This window comes from Aethalodelphis obliquidens, unplaced genomic scaffold, assembly GCF_003676395.1.
Source record: "Aethalodelphis obliquidens isolate GAN/ISIS:26980383/991018 unplaced genomic scaffold, ASM367639v1 scaffold58, whole genome shotgun sequence".
NCBI classification, from domain to species: domain Eukaryota; kingdom Metazoa; phylum Chordata; class Mammalia; order Artiodactyla; family Delphinidae; genus Aethalodelphis; species Aethalodelphis obliquidens.
This window is the reverse complement of record NW_020838002.1, coordinates 11,417,364-11,440,602: the sequence shown is the minus strand read 5'-3', so window position 1 is coordinate 11,440,602 and position 23,239 is coordinate 11,417,364. Positions and strand designations below refer to the sequence as shown.

General features: G+C 36.2%; 1 protein-coding gene across 18 annotated transcripts in view; it reads left to right on the top strand.

Annotated features, from left to right (window-relative positions):
* SYNRG (synergin gamma) overlaps positions 1–23,239 on the top strand; it is a 92,534-nt gene that overhangs the window by 20,275 nt on the left and 49,020 nt on the right. For 7 of the 18 annotated variants that reach the window (XM_027087365.1, XM_027087370.1, XM_027087373.1 and 4 more), the window contains exons 4-12: positions 7,519–7,649; positions 8,321–8,426; positions 8,939–9,050; positions 12,712–13,014; positions 13,883–14,116; positions 15,080–15,157; positions 17,286–17,482; positions 18,109–18,357; positions 19,601–19,731. In XM_027087365.1, the coding sequence (XP_026943166.1) occupies positions 7,519–7,649; positions 8,321–8,426; positions 8,939–9,050; positions 12,712–13,014; positions 13,883–14,116; positions 15,080–15,157; positions 17,286–17,482; positions 18,109–18,357; positions 19,601–19,731 (1,541 nt within the window). The remainder of the gene's footprint in view (positions 1–7,518; positions 7,650–8,320; positions 8,427–8,938; positions 9,051–12,711; positions 13,015–13,882; positions 14,117–15,079; positions 15,158–17,285; positions 17,483–18,108; positions 18,358–19,600; positions 19,732–23,239) is intronic. The other 11 variants (XM_027087382.1, XM_027087380.1, XM_027087381.1 and 8 more) reach the window with 5 other exon arrangements.

The following is a 23,239-nucleotide window of genomic DNA, read 5'->3' as shown; positions in this document are numbered from 1 at the left end:
TGTTCATTTTTTGTGTATAGAAATGCACATGATTTAAAAACATTATTTTAATGTCAAGTTTTTTCTAGTGGTACATACCTCACTTTCTTAGTGCTTAGGGAGAAATACAATCTGAAAGCTTTATTTTGTTTCCATTTAATATTTGAACAATATATTTCTCTTAAGTTCTAGAACAGTCCATTTTTCATTTAATTTTGAGCATTTTATGCCTTTTTTTTTTTTGGTAGGAAGATTAATTGTTTCTGCTGACATTCCTTCACCTCTTTTGGCTCCCACACCCCTATAGTGAGGTTGGCTCATGATTTTTGTGTGTTGACTTTGTATCCTCCCCCTTGCTGAATTAGTTTATTGGTTCTAACAGCTTTTTTGTGGATTCTTTATGATTTTCTACAAATAAGATCATATCTGCAAACAGAGATCATTTTACTTCTTCCTTTATAACTTGGTTGCCTTTTATTCCTTTTTTTCCCTAATTGCTCTGGTTAGAACTTCCACTACTATTTTGAATAGAAGTGGTAAATGGGCATCCCTGCCCTATTTCGTTTTTTTCTTTTTGGCCACGCCGCGCAGCACGCAGGATCTTAGTTCCCCAACCAGTGATTGAACCCGTGCCCCCTGCAGTGGAAGCATGTAGTCTTAACCACTGGACCGCCAGGGAAGTCCCCCCTGCCCTATTTCTGATCTTAGAGAAAAAGCTTTCTGTCTTTCACCTTTGAGTATGATGTTCACAGTGGGCTTTTCATATATAACCTGTATTGTGTTGAGGTAATTTTTTTCTGTTCCTAGTTTGTTGAGTGTTTTTTGTCATGAAATGCGGTTGTATTTTGTCAAATGCTTTTTCTGCATCCATTGAAATGAATATGTGGTATTTACATGGATCATTTTTCATATATTGAACCAGCCTCGCACTACAGGAATAAATCCCAGTTGGTCATGGTTTATAGTCCTTTTACTATGCTGCCGAATTCTGATTGCTGGTGTTTTGTTGAGGATTTTTGCGTTAGTGTTCATAAGGGATATTGATCTGTAGTTTCTTTTCTTGTAGTGTCTTTGTCTGGCTTTGGTACCACGGTTATGCTGGCCTTAGCATAACCTCTCTCCTCTTCAATGTTTTGGAAAAGTTTGAGAAGAATTGCTATTATTTCTTCTTTAAATGTTTGGTATAATTCACCAGCAAAACCATCAGGGCAGGGCTTTTCTTTGTTGGGAGATTTTCATTACTGGTTCAATCTCATTAGCTATATAGAAGCCTGATTCCTCTCACGTTGTTATTATTTTCAAAATTGTTTTAACTATTCTAAGTTCATTTGCCTTTCCATAAAATTTTAGAATAATGTTGTCTAGATCTACAAAAGCTCTTGCTGGAGTTTTGGTAGGAATTATATTAAACCTTTATATCAACTTGGGGGAAATTCACATCTTTAATATGAAGATTCTTTCAATATATGAACATGATATGCCTCTCCATTTTTTTAGGTCTTCTTTAGTTTCTTCATCAGCATTGTATAGTTTTCAGCATACAAGTCTTGTGAATGTTTTGTTAGATTTACATCTAAGTATTTCATTCTTTTGAGTAATTGTAAATGGCATTATATTGTTAATTTCTGTGTTAATGTGTTCATTGCTAGTATATAGAAATACAAATTGATTTCTGTGTATTTGTCTTGTAACCTGAAACCTTGCTGAACTCACTTATTAGTTCTAGGAATTTTTGTGTAGATTCTTTTCGATTTTCTACTTAAACAGTCATGTCATCCTTTTATCAAATTTTAACCTGCCATATTTGCTTCACATTTTTTAAAAGACTTTAACAATATAGGTATAATTTTCTTCCTCTACTTCTCCAGAGATAGTTATCACTATCATGAATTCACTTTTTATTGTTTCCTTATGTATTTTGTACTTTTTTAAATATATGTTTGAATATTCATGAATGTTATATAATATTTTCTAGGTTTTAAAATTTTACGTGTGTTCCCTTTTGCATTTGATTTTTTCATTTAACATCGTTTTTCTCCAAGATTTATCCCAGTTGTGGAATGATGCCAAGTTTGTTCATATAGCTGCTAGTAGTATTCCATTGCATGAATATATATTCTTCTATTGATGGACATTTAAGTTGCTTCCAATTTTTTGCTCTTTGTTTTGGTTTTATTGATTTCTAAGGGTTCATTATATATTCTGGTTTCTGACCTTCGTGGTTATTTGTGCTGTCAATATCTCCTTCTAGACTTTGGCTTGCCTTTTAATTTTGTTTATGGTGTCATGTTTTATAGAAGTTAAGTCAGATGGATAAATCATTTCTTTTATGGTTTGAGCTTTTCGTGTCTCATCTAAGACATAATCCTACCCTGAGGTAATGATGATATTCTCCTGTATTTTCTTATTAAAAAATTTAAAGTTTCTTTTCATATATAGGTCCTTAACCTACCTGGAATTGTTCTTTGGTATCAGTGTGAGGCTGAAGGGTCTAATTTTATTATTTTCCATTTGAGTAGACAGTTGTCCCCCAAACCATTTATCAATAGCCCATTCTTTTTTGTGCGGCATGTGGGATCTTAGTTCCCCGACAAGGGATCGAACCCATGCCCCCTGCAGTGGAAGCGTGGAGTCCTAACCACTGGACTGTCAGGGAATTCCTCTCAGCAGCCCATTGTTGTTTTTTTTTTTAAATTTATTTGTTCACTGTGGTGGCTTCTTTTGTGTGGAGCACGGGCTCTAGGCACGGGCTTCAGTAGTTGTGGCTTGCGGGCTCTAGGCATGGGCTTCAGTAGTTGTGGCTCGCGGGCTCTAGAGCGCAGGCTCAGTAGTTGTGGCGCAAGGGCTTAGTTCCTCCGCGGCATGTGGGATCTTCCGGGACCAGAGCTCGAACCCGTGTTCCCTGCATTGGCAGGCGGTTTCTTAACCACTGTGCCACCAGGAAAGCCCAGCAGCCCATTCTTTACCTGTTGATTTCTAAGATTACTCCTGTAATATCAAATTTCTTTATATGCTTTGGATTCGTTTTTGAGCTCTTCTATTTGTCCCATTGCTATACCTGTCTATCTCTACATCAATAAACATCTTACTGTCTTAATTGTTCTAGCCCAAGATAAGCCTTGATATCTTGTAGTGTGGATCCTCCTTTTTCTTTTAAAGAATTATAGCTATTCATGGTCACATCCCCTTCAGTATAAATTTTGAGATAAGCTTGTCAAATTCCATATAAAACCTGTCGTGATTGTGATTGAAATTGACATTTTGGGGACTTCCCTGGTGGCACAGTGGTTAAGAATCCGCCTGCCAGTGCAGGGGACACGGGTTCGAGTCCTGGTCCAGGAAGATCCCACATGTTGCGGAGCAACTAAGCCCATGTGCCACAACTACTGAGCCTGCACTCTAGAGCCCGCAAGCCACAACTACTGAGCCCGAGTGCCACAACTACTGAAGCCCACGCGCCTAGAGCCCGTGCTCTGCAACAAGAGAAGCCACTCAATGAGAAGCCCGGGAACCGCAACAAAGAGTAGCCCCCGCTCACCGCAACTAGAAAAAAGCCCGCGCGCAGCAACAAAGACCCAAGGCAGCCAAAAATTTTAAAAATATTAAATAAATAAATAAAAATTAAAAATATATATTAAATAAATTAATTTTAAAATATTAAATAAAAATAAAAAGAAAAGAAATCAACATTTTTACTCTTTTAGTCTTACTGTCGTACCTCTCCACTTACTTAAATCTTCAGTAGCCTTCAGTATCCTTCAGCTTGGGGTGAACTTTATCTTTTAGTCTTCTTAGTAGTTTATTGGATGTATCTCAGATTTCTGAGTTATTTCTTTTGCTGTGTTATTCACTCACTGTATAGCTAAGGATTAGTGTCTCTTAACCTTTTGGTTTATCTAGATCTCAAAAGAATGTATAAAATTAGACTCTATGAAATGTATAGTTACTTTTCAGGAGAAGGAGAAACAAAATGCCATTTAGCAAGTTTGAATCTTCTTGAAGAACAGAATTGTGTAAATAGAAAGGTAATATGCATAATAACACCTCCTTTCATTCTTTATTATTTTTGTGGAATGTCTCATTTTGTCTTTTAGCCTATATGATTTGGGTGGTTTCTTTTGTGTTTTGTGTGCCTTGAGTAAACTGAGTCAAAATTTTAAAAAGAAATTTTAATCCCTTACCACAAAGAAGAAATGGTAATTATGTGACATGGCAGAGGTGTTAGCTAATGCTATGGTGTTAATCATTTTGCAGTATATAAGTGTATCAAATCAACATGTTGCACACCTTAAACTCATACAATATTATATGTCAGTTACATCTCAATAAAACTGGAAAAAATAAGGAACTGATTAAATTATAGATTGGGGGAAAAAAAGAAATGTAATACTAGGACTCTGGCACTAATTTTTAGCAGCAAGAGAACCACAGTGTGATTAAAAATAAGTATGCATAGCCATTACTACTCAAGATTTAGAATAGGGAGTGTTAGTAATTAAGCAATATTACTTGGAATTCCAGTTATAAAGTACTAGAAACCATTCATAAGCCTTCCAGGCTGCTAGTATTTATTGAGCAGGTATGTGTCTGAGCACATGAATAAAAACAGAAAAAAAAATTTTTTTAAATTTGAATTTTATGGTGGTTGTTGGTAGCTGGAGAGGGAGCATAGCATAATGATGGAGAACATGGATTTGGGGACCAGAAGCTGCCTGGGTCTAATCCTGGCCCTGACACTTGCCAGTAATGAGTGAGATACTTAACTATTTTCTGCTTCAATTTCCTCATCTGTAAAATAAGAATAATAGTAGCACCTACTGCATAGATTTGTTGTAAGGATTAAATTAATTAGTACATGTAAAGCACTTAGAAAAGTCCCTGGAACATAGTACAGGCTTCATAAGTGTTATTACTAAGTTCTTCTTATTGATCATTATCAGAAATATCCCTAATTCTGATGATCTTACACATATATTGAGAATAATGTATGTAAATGCCTAGTTCTATAGCTGACATATGGCAGGAACACAGTAAAATGATACCTATAACTATTGTGTTCTTTTTTCTTATCTAGTTGCTTAATTCTGTATTTGCTTGAGGAATCTTATTTTGTTTCAGAAAAAAATTGAATCATTACTGTTTTTGAAAGTGTTCTATTCTGTCATTAGTATTGTTTCTAATGTATAAAGTATATTTCTAATGTATAAAGATAATTATTTCTGTTGTAGCTGTTATTTATTTATATGTACTAGACAGTGTTCTAGGTGCTTTACACATATTATATTACTTCTAGACCTTAAAACAATGTTCCACTGTCTCAGTAAAGGTTCAGAACAAGAAGGTATTTTGGATAAGTTCAAAAGAAATACTTTTTTTATTTGAGGGAAACAGTAACATGATTTCTGTTAAAGGAAAATCAAACAAAATATATTTTAAGGCAAAAAGCCTTAAAAACCTGGAGGTAAAGAGGATATTTCATTTTGATGAGAGATTAAATTCACCAGAAAGATTAACAGTTTGTATGCACCTAATAACCTGGCCTCAAAATGTATAAGACAGAAACTGACAGAAAAGCAAGGTGAAATAGACAAATCCACAATCAGTAAAGATACAGGTTTAAACAACCTTCTCAACAAGCTTGACTAGTGGATAAATAGGACACTGTTCCCAACAATTGCAAAATACTTTCTTTTTAAGCAAACATGGAATATTTATTAAAATTGAAATATGCTGGGCCATAGCAAATCTCAAGAAATGTCAAAGGGTTGAAATCTTACACAGTAGGAGTCCTCATAAGACTCCTGCATTGGGGATCCATTTGAGATCCGTAGTCAGGAATTTAAGGTGAATCATCAAGGCTTTTTTCTCCAGCAAGGTTAAATGGTTTGGTTGTAAGGATAAGAGAAGGTGATTAGTTGACTAACCAGGAATGAGGTTTCCCGGGAGACCATACCAAGGAAGCCAGAGGTAAGGGAGCTAAGGATGTTTACAGAGGCATTTAATATTGAATCCTGGAGTCTAAGCTGAGCAAGAAGAGAAGTGAGGACATGATGAGGATGATGGACAGTGGGAAAGTGGTAAGATTAATGGATGGGAGGGAGGTATTAATGAAATAAGAGAATTGCTGGAGCACATGAGCTGGAAGGATAGAAGGTGGTGGTCAGGTGTTGGGATGTTTAAAATCAAGATTTTGGAGATGATGCAGTTACTGGGGCGGATGATCAGGGGAGGTGGCCGTGGAATGGGAAACTGGAATGGTATGTTGGACATGATTGTGATGAGGAGACCTGAAAGGCCACAGTGTTAGATGAGTCATCCATATGATTATTGACATCACCAAGAGCAGTTTAGGAGTAGAATGGACCTTAGCAAGGTTCTGAAGCCTTTAGTTGAAGAGTGAGGGAGTTGAGGGTCAGTAGATGACATAAACAAGTTAGGATAGTAAATGATGAAGTCTGATGGCAAGAAATTAAAATGTGTTCAGGTTTTTGAAGGAAAAGAGGAGAAAAAGGGTTTAAGGAGAAGCAAGGAGGAATATTGCCCGTCTACAGGAAATGTTGGAAGAAAAGTAGCAATCTCCAAATGAGAGGGCTTCCAGGGACAGCCAAGTTTCAAGTTAGGGAACTGAAGGGGAACTTTTCAGGGAGAAGGTTGAATAACACAGGAATTTTCACTCAGTAAAAATTATCCATTGCCATCATTTTCATCATCATCATCATTATTCATATTAGATTTTGTGGTTAGCTGTTGTGTAATACCATTCTTACTTCTGGACACTTCAGTAAACTTTATACTGTTGTATTGATATGTCATTTACTATTGATTTTTTAAATTATTGATATTTTCTGTGAAAGTTTGGATAGCCAAGCCTATGATAATGAATATCAAAATAATCATTATCCTATCATATTGGAAAATCGTGTTTAATCTCATTTGTTTAATCTCATTTGTGGAATAACTACCATATGCCAGGTGCTTCTCTATTGCTGGAAATACAGAGACATGTAAGATATGATACCTCTTCTCAAAGAGTATGGATCAGTAAACTCACCAGATATAACTTGTGAGTTGTACACATACACAGCCTTACACACACAGACTGAAAGATTTTACACGCACGCCCTCAGACTGTTCTAGCAGTGGTGGTCCCCTCGAAGACATGAAGGAAATGGAAGAGGCAAGATATTAAGGGGAGCTTTTCATTTTTAGCCTGTGTTCTTTGAATCTTGTATTAAAATGCATTTATATAGTTTGTTAATAAATAATATCAAATATTCTATTAAAATGCCTTTATATAGTTCATTAATTAAAAATAAGAAAATTTATGGAAGTTACAGTTTTTCTTTGTAGTAATTAAAAGGAGAAATTGTGGGGACTTCCCTGGTGGTCCAGTGGTTAAGACTCCGTGCTTCCACTGCAGGGGGCACGGGTTCAGTCCCTGGTTGGGGAACTGATCCTGTATGCTGTGCAGCGCAGCCAAAGGAAAAAGAAAAAGGAGAAATTGTGTTTTTTTAAGCTTAAGTCTTTGTTTTTTTCTAGGCAGGGATACCAATGGGACCAATACCAGCAGGAGGAATGCCTTACCTGGGACAAGCACCATTCCTAGGAATGCGTCCTCCAGGCCCACAGTACACTCCAGACATGCAGAAGCAGTTTGCCGAGGAGCAGCAGTAAGAGATCTCAGGATGCAAGGATAAAGATACACGATAGCAATCAATTTTAAAATTGTCAAGTGATCTGTAGTGCAGATTTGAAGCTCGGTGCCTTTACGGTACCTTTAAAACTCTTTAAAATACTCTTATTATTTAAAAGTTTAACGCCAGAAGGGACCTTAGAGATCCTGTAATTCAGTCCTCTGACTTTACATCTGGGGAAAGTGAGGTCCAAAGAAATAAGCAAGTGTCAGGCTGGGTTACACAGTTACCAGTAAGACCTGGACCCGAGTTCGGGCCTCCTGAGTCCCAGAACTACTACTCTTTCTCATGTATGATACTGCCTCCTCAAGTAAAGTTTCTTTTTTGTATGCAAAGAGTGTTTTTATTTCGTCTACCTCCCTCTCTGTTTTTTGTAATTACTTTGAATGTAAAATGTTGTCTCCTCCCCTTGCAAATTAGACAGGAAATAAATTCACGTCTATAATTTAGGTAAATCACTTTTTAGACTTATTTCATGTATTTGGAAATTAATATAGTGGTGAAATAGGATAGTCTTCAGAAAATTAGATATAATTATCAGTGAAGTTTTTAGTTCTAGAAATGCAAGATGACTTTGTAGAAGAAATATGAATATAACAGTTGATAATCCCTGAAGCTGGCTCTTTACTAGATTGTTTTTCCTTCAGAAAACGATTTGAACAGCAGCAAAAGCTCTTAGAAGAAGAAAGAAAAAGACGCCAGTTTGAAGAGCAGAAGCAAAAGCTCAGACTTCTGAGTAGTGTGAAACCCAAGGTAACGTATTCCGGCACACAGCCTACCCTCCTGAATGTGCCTATTCTCAGTCATTTAGTGGATTTTGTTACGTGGGCACCAGCGCAAGCTGAGGCTGTGGTTGATTTGTTTTGGTTTTGTCTAAGTCCGAAAGCAAAGGACTTTTCTTTTTCTGTGAAGTTACTTTATTGTTGAAGGGAATGGGATAGCAGCCATTATCTTCTCAGCTCTTGTTTTCTGCCTTTGCAGTGCTTGTAATCTTTTCTTGGGAAGCATTAATACTGGATACTTAATATCTAACAGCTGTAGCCTAAAGTATTTCTAAATGGGCCTTTTAATAATCTTCTTTAGAGTGTTGTCTTACGCCTTCGCTTTATGTCAATGTTTTTCTGACTTGGAAAATTCACTATCCGAAGTATGTGGTAAAAATATTGTAAATTGACGAATATTTGCACTTTTCTTTCAACTTATGTGGATTAGGACGAAGTGTGAGAGACAAGTGAAGAAATATATATACATTTATTGTCTCCCAGACAGGAGAGAAGAGTAGAGATGATGCTTTGGAAGCCATAAAAGGAAACTTAGATGGGTTTTCCAGAGACGCTAAGATGCATCCTACTCCGGCATCACACCCTAAGAAACCAGGTAGTTTTAATTTAAAATTTTTCTTTTGTTGGAAGGTGACTTATAGTCCCTGTGTGTTTAATTGACCATTATGTGTGTGTGCCGAGAGTGAATGTTGAACTCCTCCTTCAAGCTAGGTACAGATTTGGATGTTTTAAAATTTACAGTGGGTTAAGAGCTCTGGTCTAGACAATCTTGGGGGGAAGAAACCTCTTTGTCTTCTAGTAAATGTCAGTATGACAACTTGTAAATCTTCTGTATAAATGAATATGTTAACGTTAGTAAAATCCATTCACTAAAAACAAATGTAATAAATGAGTTTACCATTTCATTCTCATTATTTTAAAATAGTTTTACTTTTGATGTACTAGTTCATATTTTATTCAATGTGATGAAACTTACAAATTTTCTACGTGACTTCTTTAAAAAGTCATGGATTTATATGTATAAAATAGATAACTAATGAGAACCTACTGTATAGCATAGGGAACTCAGTGCTCTGTGGTGACCTAAATGAGAAGGAAATCCAAAAAATAGGGGATATATGTATAGCTGATTCACTTTGCTGTACAATATAAAATAACACAATATTGTAAAGCAGCTAAACTCCAATTTAAAAAAAGTCATGGATTAAATAATATTTCTCGTGAAATTTTATTTTTTAAAATACATTCCTTTGTAGTTTTTATTTTCATTTACCATCAAATAAGCAAAAGAAAAGTACCTAATAGAGCAGGGTAAAGAGATATTTTTGGGGTTTTTTTTGCATGTGTTTTAAACATTTAGCAGTTGAAATGAGTCTTATCTTCACATAACTGTTACCACATCCTTTTTTTAAATTTGATATTTTGACATTTTATTCTCAGCTAATTTCAAGAATAACATACCATTAATACGTGAATAGTTTTCATAAATCATTCAGCAAGTGCTATTTTCTGCAGGCATGTATTACATTGACAGTTTTTATAGGTACCTTTTATAGGTGATATCAGGAGGGCATAATCTAATATTGGCACAGTAACGGGTTCTTGACTTTCTGGGACAGCTTTGCCTCTGTGCTATTAATTTCACTTGCTAGATTATATACTCAGATTATCGTTACAAACATATGCCCCAAAGTAAAATATATACTGATATTGAAAAGGGAATGGATATTAGCAATCAGAATGAGTTCAGAAAGGAAAAACATACCTAAAAATGAAAATTATAAGCTGAATAAGCTAGTCAGTAAGTCATTTAAGTATAGTCGTTGGAATGGTAAAACTGGACCCAGCATGGAACCTAATTAGATAAAGGAGAAGGCAGCAGAGAGGAATGGTCATTGTTAGGTCACATACTTTTCTATCCATATAGAATGGCCCCTTTGGACAACTGGGTATGGTTTAAAATCTTCATTGTTGAGTAATAAATTGGCGTTTTGATGTTCCCCAAGGAATTTCCAGAGCTTCTCCAGCTAGGGTCTTAAACCTAGGCCTAAAGTATGTAAAAAGTTTCCAGCCTTTTTACCACCAGAGGCATAAATGCCCATAGACTGTTTACCTTAAAATATTGAATATACAAACTGTACCACATAATTTTTATACTTCTTATTAATTATATATATATATATATATAGCTACAAGAGTTTCTAAGCCAAAATATATACCACATAGAATTAACATAATTCCAGTCAAATGGAAAGAAATTTTTAGCCTAAAAATAAAGAAAAGAAAACAAGTTGGTTTAGCCTAAACAGTCAGCTAGTATATCCATAGTAGCTGTCAGTTTTGCATTGTTACTATTTTCTACCAGTACTGATCTGAGAACCTAAATTGAGAGCTTAAATACACAGTCTCAGTAACCATTATCGGGAGGGTTGAGATTCATTACGACATGGCTTTTTTTAAACGAAATTCATTAAGGCAGTAATTTTGCATATTCATTTTGCATCTTTCATAGAACTTTAATGCTTACAGGCTTTATTTCATGGATCCAAAAGAGAAGGGTCCAAAAGAGAAGCATATAGTGTCCCCATTTTTCAAATGAGAGCCTTTTTTAAAAAAGACTGCTCCTTGTGACATTAGACTTTAGTAAATGTTAAAGCAATACAAAGAAGTTAAAAATGTGAAGAAGCAACAGTAATAGTATTGTTAATGAGCCAGTATTAAACATAATCCCTGTAGAGAAGGTTTATTACATAAGTGAATCTCCTATTTAACGGTAAAAAGCCACAGTGATGTTTATATCTTTTAGAGGCAAAGATCTTTTAAACATAGCTCTTAGGGTTTACTTTCTTAAATTGGCTGTTGAGTTATTTGACTTAGCACTTTATGATGTCCTTATTTTGATGCTTTGCACAAGAAAATATCACTTTGGTAATATGTTTGATGTTCTTGTTGCCTTTGTAATTTTTATTCCCCACACAGTAAGTTTCATCCTCATATGAAATATGAACTATGCTAAGTGTATGGATTAGGCATGATTTATCAAAAATTACAAGTATGCATCATGCATTGTTTTTTACTGGCATAATGAAGTTTAATCATCAGTATATATCTGTCTAAAATGTATTCAGCAACATCTAGGTTTGTTCTCTTATTTATATTGGTTTGAGAAAATATTATCCAGATAAACAGATCAATTGGATTTCAAAAATAATCACCACTTTGATGTAAATTATTAGTGGTCTCAAGGAAAAAAAATAAGTGCTAACTTAATAAAAGAAGGAAAGAAATTTTGAGCTTTACATTTTTCTGTTTTTGAATGAAATGCAAAATAGCTATAAAACCTCTTTTTTAAAAAGACTAAAAATGAAATTGAGTTATTTGTAGCGAGGTGGATGGACCTAGAGTCTGTCATACAGAGTGAAGTAAGTCAGAAAAGCAAATACTGTATGCTAGCACATATACATGGAATCTAAAAAAAAATGGTTCTGCTGAACCTAGGGGCAGGATAGGAATAAAGACGCAGATGTAGAGAATGGACTTCAGGACACGGGGAGGGGAAAGGGTAAGCTGGGACGAAGTGAGAGAGTAGCATTGACATATATACACTACCAAATGTAAAATAGATAGCTAGTGGGAAGCAGCCGCATAGCATGGGGAGATCAGCTCGGTGCTCTGTGACCACCTAGAGGGTGGGATAGGGAGGCGCAAGAGGGAGGGGCTATGGGGATATATGTATGCATATAGCTGATTCACTGTTATACACAACAGAAACGTAACACACCATTGTAAAGCAATTATACTCCAATAAAGATATTAAAAAAAAAAAAAGACTAGGGCTTCCCTGGTGGCGCAGTGGTTGAGAGTCCGCCCGCCGATGCAGGGGACACAGGTTCGTGCCCCGGTCCGGGCAGATCCCACATGCCGCGGAGCGGCTGAGCCCGTGAGCCATGGCCGCTGAGCCTGCGCGTCCGGAGCCTGTGTTCCACAACGGGAGAGGCCACAGCAGGGAGAGGCCACAGCAGTGAGAGACCCGCGTACAGCAAAAAAAAAAAAAAAAGACTAAAAAATTGTTTGTAAATAGACATCAAAGTGTTTTGCATTCATTGTATGATTCTGTTTGTTGTTACATGTTATTTCTTATTCACCTCCGCTATTCATGTTTCATTATATTCTTTTGGGGTTATACTACATCTTAATTTCTTTTCCCCTGTTGATTTTCATTTCTGTGTGTTTCATTGCCGTTTTCCATTTTGCAGATTATCCCACATCATTTCATTCTGCTAAAACTGTCTCCCCATCACCTGCCTTTCTTGATGAAGAAGAATTCAGTGACTTTATGCAGGGGCCTGGTGAAGCTCCCACATGTGGGTCTTCTTCCACTTCCCAGCCTTTTCAGTCTTTCCACCCCACCACCCCACTTGGCCAGTTGCATGCTCAGAAGGCTGGAGCACAGTATATCCCTCCAGGTCAGAGTCCAGTGTCTGTTGCCTTACATGGTGTCCCTGGGCAAATTCCTTATTTCTCTACTGCTTCAGCCTCATACAATGTGCAGAAAGCAGGTAACTACTAGACTATTAATGAAAGTATTTTTTAAATAATCTAGGATAATTTATTTCACTTATATAAGTAGAATAATACAGTGATGTTGGCACAGAAACATGTGCCTGAATATATGAGTACTGTTGAAATTCACCAAAGTTAAGAATATAGATTTTTTAATTCTGGGGGCTTCACATTCTGGAAAAGTGATTGGAAACAGCTGCTCCTAAATTAGGACCTATTTAAACCACCTTAGAACTTTAAGAACACACTGATTTCTTCAGGAGATGCCTCTTGTTTGGGGAAATCACCACCATCATTTTCTTAAGAGTACTGAGCCAGGGAAAGCTGCTTTAGAAAGTGCTTTCAGTGATAAAGCACGTTGGGGTCAGAAGCCCAGGTTCTCCATTTACTACCAGTTTGTCCCTGGACAAATCTTTAAACATTTCTATACCTCAGTTTTGTCACTTGTGGGGGCGGGAGGCAGTTACTGTGTCTTGAGGCACAGAATAGTGCTGCGAGGAATCTTAGCAGACATGTACTCATCTACACGTTCTCGGTTGACAGATGAAGAAATAGGCGATAGTTAGTAGAAGTGTCTATATCTTGTATAGGTCACCAAATTTCTAAGGTAGTACACCTTCCGCTATACCATTCTACCTACTGTCTCACAGAATTCCTGAGAATCAAAGTAGATAATGATGTTTAAGTTCTCTAAAATCGCTAAAGTGTCTCAAGCCCTAGACAAATGTGTGGACTTGAATTATTTCAAAATTTATATTATATGTGGCAGGGCCTTCCCTTTAGAATTTGGGGGGTGGAGATGGATGGTTGAAAAATTAGAAGCTTGCAGTTATATACAAATAATCCTTCATGCTGTTTGTTTAGGCCCTTCCTTGGAGGAGAAGCTCCTAGTATCTTGTGATATAAGTACACCGGGGCAGGAACAAATTAAATTAAATACTTCTGAAGTTGGGCACAAAGCCCTAGGCCCAGGTTCCAGTAAGAACCATCCCAGTTTAACGGCCAATAACGGGGGTGCTGTAGATGGACGTGTAAGTGGTACCACTACCGCAGAGGCAGAAAAGACTTCAGACCAAAACCTGTCCATTGAGGAGAGTGGTGAGCTCATGAAATATTCAGCGAAAAGTTCATTTAACCAAATGTTGCTCAAATGCTAACACCTTAGGCATTAATCTTAAAATGAATGCTGCTTGATTTTGCTAATCAAAATTTTGCTTAAAATATATTTAATGCATTCCTTTCTCTAATTAACCCCTACAATTTTGCTCTGAATTCTTTAAACACGCTGTTATTCCTTTTAAAAAAATTTCGATAACCAGTTTTTTTAATCGGAATCATTTCTGATTTAAAATTTCTTCTCCTTTTATTTTATAAAAAACTTTTTCCCCCTCAAACTTTCTGTTCTTCTATAAGGTTGAAAAGTTAAAATTTAACTGGAAAAGTCACCAATGAGAATATAGTTTTGCTTCTCTGAAATTAATCGTACACACTGCTGCCTAAATTAGATCCACATTTTTGTAAACTCAACTTGCAGAGATGAATTACAATGTGGGCAGCCCAGGAGGCAAACTTTTGGAGGCTATTTTACAGGACAAAGTGAAAAACAAAAATTTTAAACAAAAATGCTATACATCTAAGGCAGCAGTGTCATATTCAGGATTTTAAAAAATCAGACTTTGCAAAGAAGTGTTATTAAAAGCTGCAAGTGAAGCTTGGGCATTTTTTCTTTTGTTTTGCGTATGTAATCTTTAAACCATCATCTCTCATGTTTTTGTCTTTAAATTGTAATATATGTGACTGGCATCAAGCCTCATATGATCCAGAATATTGATTTTGTACATCTTAGGGGTATTTTTTTGTTTGTTTATTTTTAGTTTACACCTTAGGACATAGGTGTACAAGAGTTGCTTAGAAACCAAATTTTAGTTGTATTGGTGACTTTTTTTTTTTTAGTGTCTCCAGTGCTCTTCTTGTAAAAAAAAAAAAACATGACACAGTGTGATTTCCCCATCTGCTACATGGACCAGTATATACATTAGATAATGTTCTTTAACTTCTTAGGTGTGGGAGTATTTCCCTCACAGGATCCTGTTCAGCCCAGAATGCCTCCTTGGATATACAATGAAAGTTTGGTTCCAGGTAAAAAGAGCTTTTTTGTCCAAGATTCCTATCTGGATACTTTACTTTAAATGTTGTAAATGTAGTTATAAATATTTACTCTTGTGGTTACAGAATATGCAGAAGGAATTGTAACTTTTTCTTATTTTTTCTAAAAGAGTACAGAAAATTAAATACATCTAGTGTTGAAGACTGCCTCATAAGGACTTCTCTCATGGTCCAGTGGTTAAGACTCCGTGCTTTCAATGTAGGGGGCCAGGGTTCGATCCCTGGTCAGGGAACTAGATCTCACAAGCTGCAGCTAAAAAAAAAGATCCCACATGGAGCAACTAAGACATGGCACAGCCAAATAAATAAATATTAAAAAAAAAAAGACTGTCTCATGTATGAAATAACTATATAAATGAAGAAGTGTTTTGCTTTAATGTTTTATTGACCATCATATACTTTTATATCTAAAAGCTTTTCTTAGATTTATTATGCTTTAAAAGACACTATCAAATATTTATTTCACAGATTATTAATAACATCAAGAATAGTACTAATATGTTTAGTAAAATTTTCTGAACTCTTGGTGATTCATTTATATATTTAAAAAATATTCTTTGACTTTGTCAATATAAAACTATATGAAGTAAAAGACCAAGTGGCATCTTTTCCTACACTGGAAGATGTTATTTACTTTTTTCTTTACGTATGTTATTAACTGCTGAGCTAAAAAATCACTGAAGTACACATTTTGTGATGTAGTATTCAATTGGTACAAGGGAGTAGTGTATTTAAGCCATATTTGATGTGCATAGAATAATGACTATTACAATGGCATTATGTTAATCACAGTTAGTATATTGCAACTTGTTCAATTTGCTTTGCAAACCCCTTAAAAACTAAAGGTAACTTTGATCTTTAGCTCTCTTTGTTGGTCATAGACTTGATCTAGGTTGGTTCTGCACTTAATTTAAATAAAACTCATGCAAGATCCCTGTAGCTCAACTTTTTGGGGGAAGAAATTATTAATGTCTGCTTTTCCTCAGAATCACATAATCACAAATTGAAAGGTTCATTTCCCAAAACCACAGGGGACTTCAGTTGTACATAAAGATAATTGATTTCCTCCCAATTGCCCGTTAGACAGATTGCATCTTTTCTTCTTCCTCTCTGTCTACAAGCCAAACAAACAAAATCTAGATCTTGGTATATTTTGGGATTCTGTCCCTTTTCTGCCAGCTTGTATTTCTTTCTCCCTTCTCCCTCCAAACATACACGTACACATAATTTCCTAGCCAAAATATGTGTTCTTATGGTCAGCCTACTAACCTGTAATCCATATCTAAATGCTAGATGTAAAATTTTTGCTTTAAGCATTTTTCTCTGTCTGCCTTAGCCCTACTTTCATCCCCCAAACTCCTAACTAGGCTTGCCAGATTTAGCAAATAAGTATACAGAACATCCAGTTAAATCTGAATTTCAGAGAAACAGCAAATAGTTGTTTAGTATAAGTATACCCCATGCAATAATTGGCGTCCTGTATTTTATGTGGCAACCCTATCCCTACCTAACAGCCTTTCCTACTTTGTCCTTTGGAAAGGCCATTTTATAGTGAAAAACTCCCCAACGGTCCCTTCCTTTTTTCAGACACTTTCCGCCATCTAACTGAAACCCTGTCTTTCTCTGAAGGCTGTGTTCCCAAAGCACCTTACCCAATGATGTTTCCTCTAATAGCCTCTAATTCACTGGGACAAGAGAAAGGTGATATTGGTATAATTCTTGCTTCCCACTGCTATTTTCAAATTAGTCCCACCATCATTAGTCTACAACTTCTTTTTTAAAGTCCAAAACATCTGCTTATACCACCTCCATCTTATTGTTGTTCCTATCTACTAATGAATTATAAGACTTTCTCTTACCTTTAACCCCAAATCTTTGTCTGTAGGGCCAAACTCCAACCTCTCTTCTAAGCTCCAGACCCTAATTGTCTGCTGGATATTTCCACTTGAATATCTTTACAGCAGTTTAAACCCTTGATGTGGCTTCAGTTCTCTTAAAGCAGTTTGACTTAAGTTTATTCTTGTATAAGCGGCAATGACAACAAAAAAGATGAATCACTTGTAATATGTTTACATTTGTAATCTGGTCTTTCCTTTAATAGATGCATATAAGAAAATTTTAGAAACCACAATGACTCCGACTGGAATAGATACTGCTAAACTTTATCCCATCCTGATGTCATCCGGACTTCCCAGGGAAACTCTTGGACAAATATGGGCCTTAGCTAATCGAACCACACCTGGCAAACTTACTAAAGAAGAACTTTATACTGTTCTCGCCATGATAGCAGTAACACAGGTAGACATTGTTTCTAAGGTTAGGTCAAATTACTTTCCAATATAAACTGAGAGAATATGAATCCTTTTTACTACAACCTTGCAGAACTCCTTGGACTTTAAAATTTAGATTATTTTCAGGATACAGTTCTTCAAAAATGTGCATTTTATATGATGTGCATACTAGCAAAATATTCCTTTGTTTAAAGACTTGAATATATTAACATTCTCTGACCTAACTGTAACCCTTCTGAACTTGAAAGTTAGTTAGTAATAGATGAAATTACTCTCTGTCCTTTGAAGTCCTTGTCTAAAATTCCTTAGATACAGATAAAGTATACTCGGTCTGGCAGCAGTTTTTCTCATATTACAAAATCATTGTAAATGATTTGATTGTAGCGAATTAACCAAACTTGTCAGAGTGAAAATGTCAGAATTGGTATGTGTTGGCCATTTCTTTGCTAAATATTAGATTCACATTAACCTCATAACTTATTTTCTTGTGTCAAATTCCTGAGTTTTGGGAGAGTCAGAGTGGAAACATACCAGGGCTGCAGATTTTACAGTTAGGTCTCTCTTTGCCAGATTTGGGTTGTATGTGGTTTGCAATTTCCTAAAGTGTTTCCATTTTCCTCCTGTTCTATGTAGAGGGGTGTTCCTGCCATGAGTCCCGATGCTTTAAATCAGTTTCCAGCGGCTCCTGTTCCAACTTTAAGTGGCTTTCCTATGACTTTGCCTACTGCTGTGAGTCAGCCAACTGGGATGCCTTCAGGCCCTGCAGGCTCCATGCCCCTCACCCTCGGACAGCCAGTCATGGGCATTAATCTTGTTGGACCAGTCGGGGGAGCTGCAGCCCAGACTCCCAGTGGCTTCATGTCAACTTACCCTGCAAATCAGGTAAATGGAGAGGCTATGCAAAATGGAGAGGCTGTGCATATTCTGAGTTATCCCTGGAAAATGAATCCAGGCAACTTTTTTTTTTCCATGAATGCAGAAAAGGTGCTGGATTATGATGGACACTGGAGGTGAAAATTAAGCAGTATTAAAACAATACAACATTTAATTTTTCATTATTTAAAAAAAAATTTCTTAAGCCTTAAGATACTTGAATTTTGGCTAAAAGTTTATAGTTCTTTATCATATATGTCTTAAACATCAAGCTTAATAAAGCTAATTATATCCTTAGGCTATGTCTTTTGAGGAAGCTGCTAAACCTGAAATTAAGATGCTTCAGTTTATTTTTCACTTCTCAGATTAGCAAAAAACGTTTTAAACATATATTCAGTGTCAGTAAAAATGTAGGGAAAAGGGCTTTTTGGTACAGCCTTTTTGGAAGGCACATTTGGCAATAGCTATCAAAATTCTAAATGTTCATGTCTTCTGACCCAGCAGTCACTCGATTAGGAGTCTCACAGAACTTAGTAACTCAAATTAGCAAAAATATACAAGGATATTTGTTGTAGCATTGTTTGTTAGAGTAAAAAATTAGGAATAGCTGCATATCCATCAGAAGAAGAAAGGTTAAATAAACTTTGGTTTATCTCTACAGTGGTAAACTATTAGATTATTAAAATGAATGCCAGTAGATGTACATGTACTGCATGAAAATATGTCCATGTTCTGTAATTACATTTTTTTTAAGTGCAGAACAATATAATGTAAGCTCGTTTTTCTATAAAACAAATGAACTGTTAACAGTGCTCACTTCCTAAGCATGGGATTAGGAGTACGTGTTCACGATTTCCTTATACATGTATGTGATGAGTTAAAACAAACTTGTATCACTTCTGTAATTTACAGACATGATTAAAATGTTTTATAAAGATGGCAGTTTCTCAGTAATCCATTAAATGTGATTCAGCTATTTAAAAATTATATAAATTAACTGTTTAAACCACTCTTTTACCGTTTGTACAACAGAGCATTTTAAAATATTAGGCAGCATTCCTGCCTTAAGCACTTGAGTTGATGTTTTTGTCTAAAGGGTGTTCTTCTAAAATTAGGTGTTTGTACTTAAATGGGAAGAGTTAAAAAGTAGTTTTTGAAAAAAAAAATAGTCTTTGAGGTTGACAGTTGAAGATTTGTTCTTTACCTTTTTATCATAAGACGTTTTCTATTTCAACGTCCTCTGTAAACCTAGGTTGTCAAACCAGAAGAAGATGACTTCCAGGATTTTCAAGATGCTTCCAAGTCAGGATCCCTTGATGACTCATTCAGTGATTTCCAAGAGTTGCCTGCTTCTTCAAAATCAAATTCTCAGCACGGAAACAGGTAGAAAAGAGTTGAATATAGTTAACACTGTATTTAATAATTGAGAAAGAGGCCATCCACAATGAGAAGCCTAAGTATAAATAAGAGAATTAAGACTCCTTACTCTCATGCTTTCTTGGTTATTCCTAGTGTATTCCTACTTTCACTCTTCAAACTTCCTTCCCCTTTGTCCACCTTAAACTTCAGCTTCTACCATTTCCTCCCAGTACACACCTGCTTAACAATATTTCTTTTTGCTTGTGCTAAACCTGATTTATTACAGCTGAGTGCACCTGTGCCACGCATGACTTCATGTTCTTATATTAGATCCAGGTATTCAACTGCTGAAAAGCTTTTTAGGCAGGGGCACATAATTTGACATTTTGCAATATAACATACTATTGCTTTTCCACAGAAATCATCATTTAGAAATCTAAATATGATTATTTATCCATGTTGCTCTTCTGTTTGAGATCAGTGGCTTTTAGGCCTTCAGGTTTCTGTTTGTTTGTTTGCATAGACAGTTGCATAAACAGTTTTCTAATGTTTTAACTTTTAGGTACAGTAAGTGATTCAGTATGTTGTCAACACCTTTCCATTATTTTTTTTTAACATTTTTATTGGAGTATAATTGCTTTACAATAGTGTGTTAGTTTCTGCTTTATAACAAAGTGAATCAGTTATACATATACATACGTCCCCATATCTCTTCCCTCTTGCGTCTCCCTTCCTCCCACCCTCTCTATCCCATCCTTCTGGCTGGTCACAAAGCACCGAGCTGATCTCCCTGTGCTATGCGACTGCTTCCCACTGGCTGTCTATTTTACATTTGGTAGTGTATATATGTCCATATATATACTACCACTTTCTCACGTTGTCCCAGCTTACCCTTCCCCCTCACCGTGTCCTCAAGTCCATTCTCTAGTAGGTCTGCGTCTTTATTCCCACCTTGCCCCTAGGTTCTTCATGACCTTTTTTTTTTTTTTCAGATTCCATATATATGTGTTAGCATACGGTATTTGTTTTTCTCTTTCTGACTTACTTTACTCTGTATGACAGACTCTAGGTCCATCCACCTCACTACAAATAACTAAATTTTGTTTCTTTTTATGGCTGAGTAATATTCCATTATATATATGTGCCACAGCTTCTTTATCCATTCATCTGTCGATGGACACTTAGGTTGCTTCCATGTCCTGGCTATTATAAATAGAGCTGCAATGAACATTGTGGTACATGACTCTTTTTTTTGCTGTACGCGGGCCTCTCGCTGTTGTGGCCTCTGCTGTTGCGGAGCACAGGCTCCGGACGCGCAGGCTCAGCGGCCATGGCTCACAGGCCCAGCCGCTCCGCAGCATGTGGGATCTTCCCGGACTGGGGCACAAACCTGTGTCCCCTGCATCGGCAGGCGGACTCTCAACCACTGTGCCACCAGGGAAGCCCCCATGACTCTTTTTGAATTATGGTTTTCTCAGGGTATATGCCCAGTAGTGGGATTGCTGGGTCGTATGGTAGTTCTATTTTTAGTTTTTTAAGGAACCTCCATACTGTTCTCCATAGTGGCTGTATCAATTTACATTCCTACCAACAGTGTATGAGGGTTCCCTTTTCTCCACACCCTCTACAGCATTTATTGCTTGTAGATTTTTTGATGATGGCCATTCTGACTAGTATGAGATGATATCGCATTGTAGTTTTGATTTGCATTTCTCTAATGATTAATGATGTTGGGCATCCTTTCATGTGTTTGTTGGCAATCTGTATATCTTCTTTGGAGAAATGTCTATTTAGGTCTTCTGCCCATTTTTGGATTGGGGTGTTTGTTGTTTTGATATTGAGCTGCATGAGCTACTTGTAAATTTTGGAGATTAATCCTTTGTCAGTTGCTTCATTTGCAAATATTCTCTCATTCTGAGGGTTGTCTTTTCATCTTGTTTATGGTTTCCTTTGCTGTGAAAAAGCTTTTAAGTTCCATTAAGTTCCATTTGTTTATTTTTGTTTTTATTTCCATTTCTGTAGGAGCTGGGTCAAAAAGGATCTTGCTGTGATTTATGTCATAGAGTGTTCTGCCTATGTTTTCCTCTAAGAGTTTGATAGTTTCTGGCCTTACATTTAGGTCTTTAATCCATTTTGAGTTTATTTTTGTGTATGGTGTTAGGGACTGTTCTAATTTCACTGTTTTACTTGTAGCTGTCCAGTTTTCCCAGCACCACTTATTGAAGAGGCTGTCTTTTCTCCATTGTATATTCTTGCCTCCTTTATCAAAGATAAGGTGACCATATGTGCATGGGTTTATCTCTGGGCTTTCTATCCTGTTCCATTGATTTATATTTCTGTTTTTGTGCCAGTACCACACTGTCTTGATTACTGTAGCTTTGTAGTATAGTCTGAAGTCCAGGGGCCTGATTCCTCCAGCTCTGTTTTTCTTTCTCAAGATTGCTTTGGCTCTTCGGGGTCTTTTGTGTTTCCATACAAATTGTGAAATTTTTTGTTCTAGTTCTGTGAAAAATGCCAGTGGTAGTTTGATAGGGATTGCATTCAATCTGTAGATTGCTTTGGGTAGTAGAGTCATTTTCACAATGTTGATTCTTCCAATCCAAGAACATGGTATATCTCTCCATCTGTTTGTATCATCTTTAATTTCTTTCAGAAGTGTCTTATAATTTTCTGCATACAAGTCTTTTGTCTCCTTAGGTAGGTTTATTCCTAGGTATTTTATTCTTTTGGTTTCAGTGGTAAATGGGGATGTTTTCTTAATTTCACTTTCAGATTTTTTCATCATTAGTGTATAGGAATGCAAGAGATTTCTGTGCATTAATTTTGTATCCTGCTACTTTACCAAATTCATTGATTAGCTCTAGTAGTTTTCTGGTAGCATCTTTAGGATTCTCTATGTATCATGTCATCTGCAAACAGTGACAGCTTTACTTCTTCTTTTCCTATTTGGATTCCTTTTATTTCTTTTTCTTCTCTGATTGCTGTGGCTAAAACTTCCAAAACTATGTTGAATAAGAGTGGTGAGAGTGGGCAACCTTGTCTTTTCCTGATCTTAGTGGAAATGGTTTCAGTTTTTCACCATTGAGGACGATGTTGGCTGTGGGTTTCTCATATATGGCTTTTGTTATGTTGAGGAAAGTTCCCTCTATGCCTACTTTCTGCAGGGTTTTTATCATAAGTCGTTGAATTTTGTCGAAACCTTTCTCTGCATTGATTGAGATGATCATATGGTTTTTCTCCTTCAATTTGTTAATATGGTGTATCACATTGATTGATTTGCGTATACTGAAGAATCCTTGCATTCCTGGGATAAACCCCACATGATCATGGTGTATGATCCTTTTAATGTGCTGTTGGATTCTGTTTGCTAGTATTTTGTTGAGGATTTTTGCATCTATGTTCATCAGTGATATTGGCCTGTAGTTTTCTTTTTTTGTGACATCTTTGTCTGGTTTTGGTATCAGGGTGATGGTGGCCTCACAGAATGAGTTTGGGAGTGTTCCTCCCTCTGCTATATTTTGGAAGAGTTTGA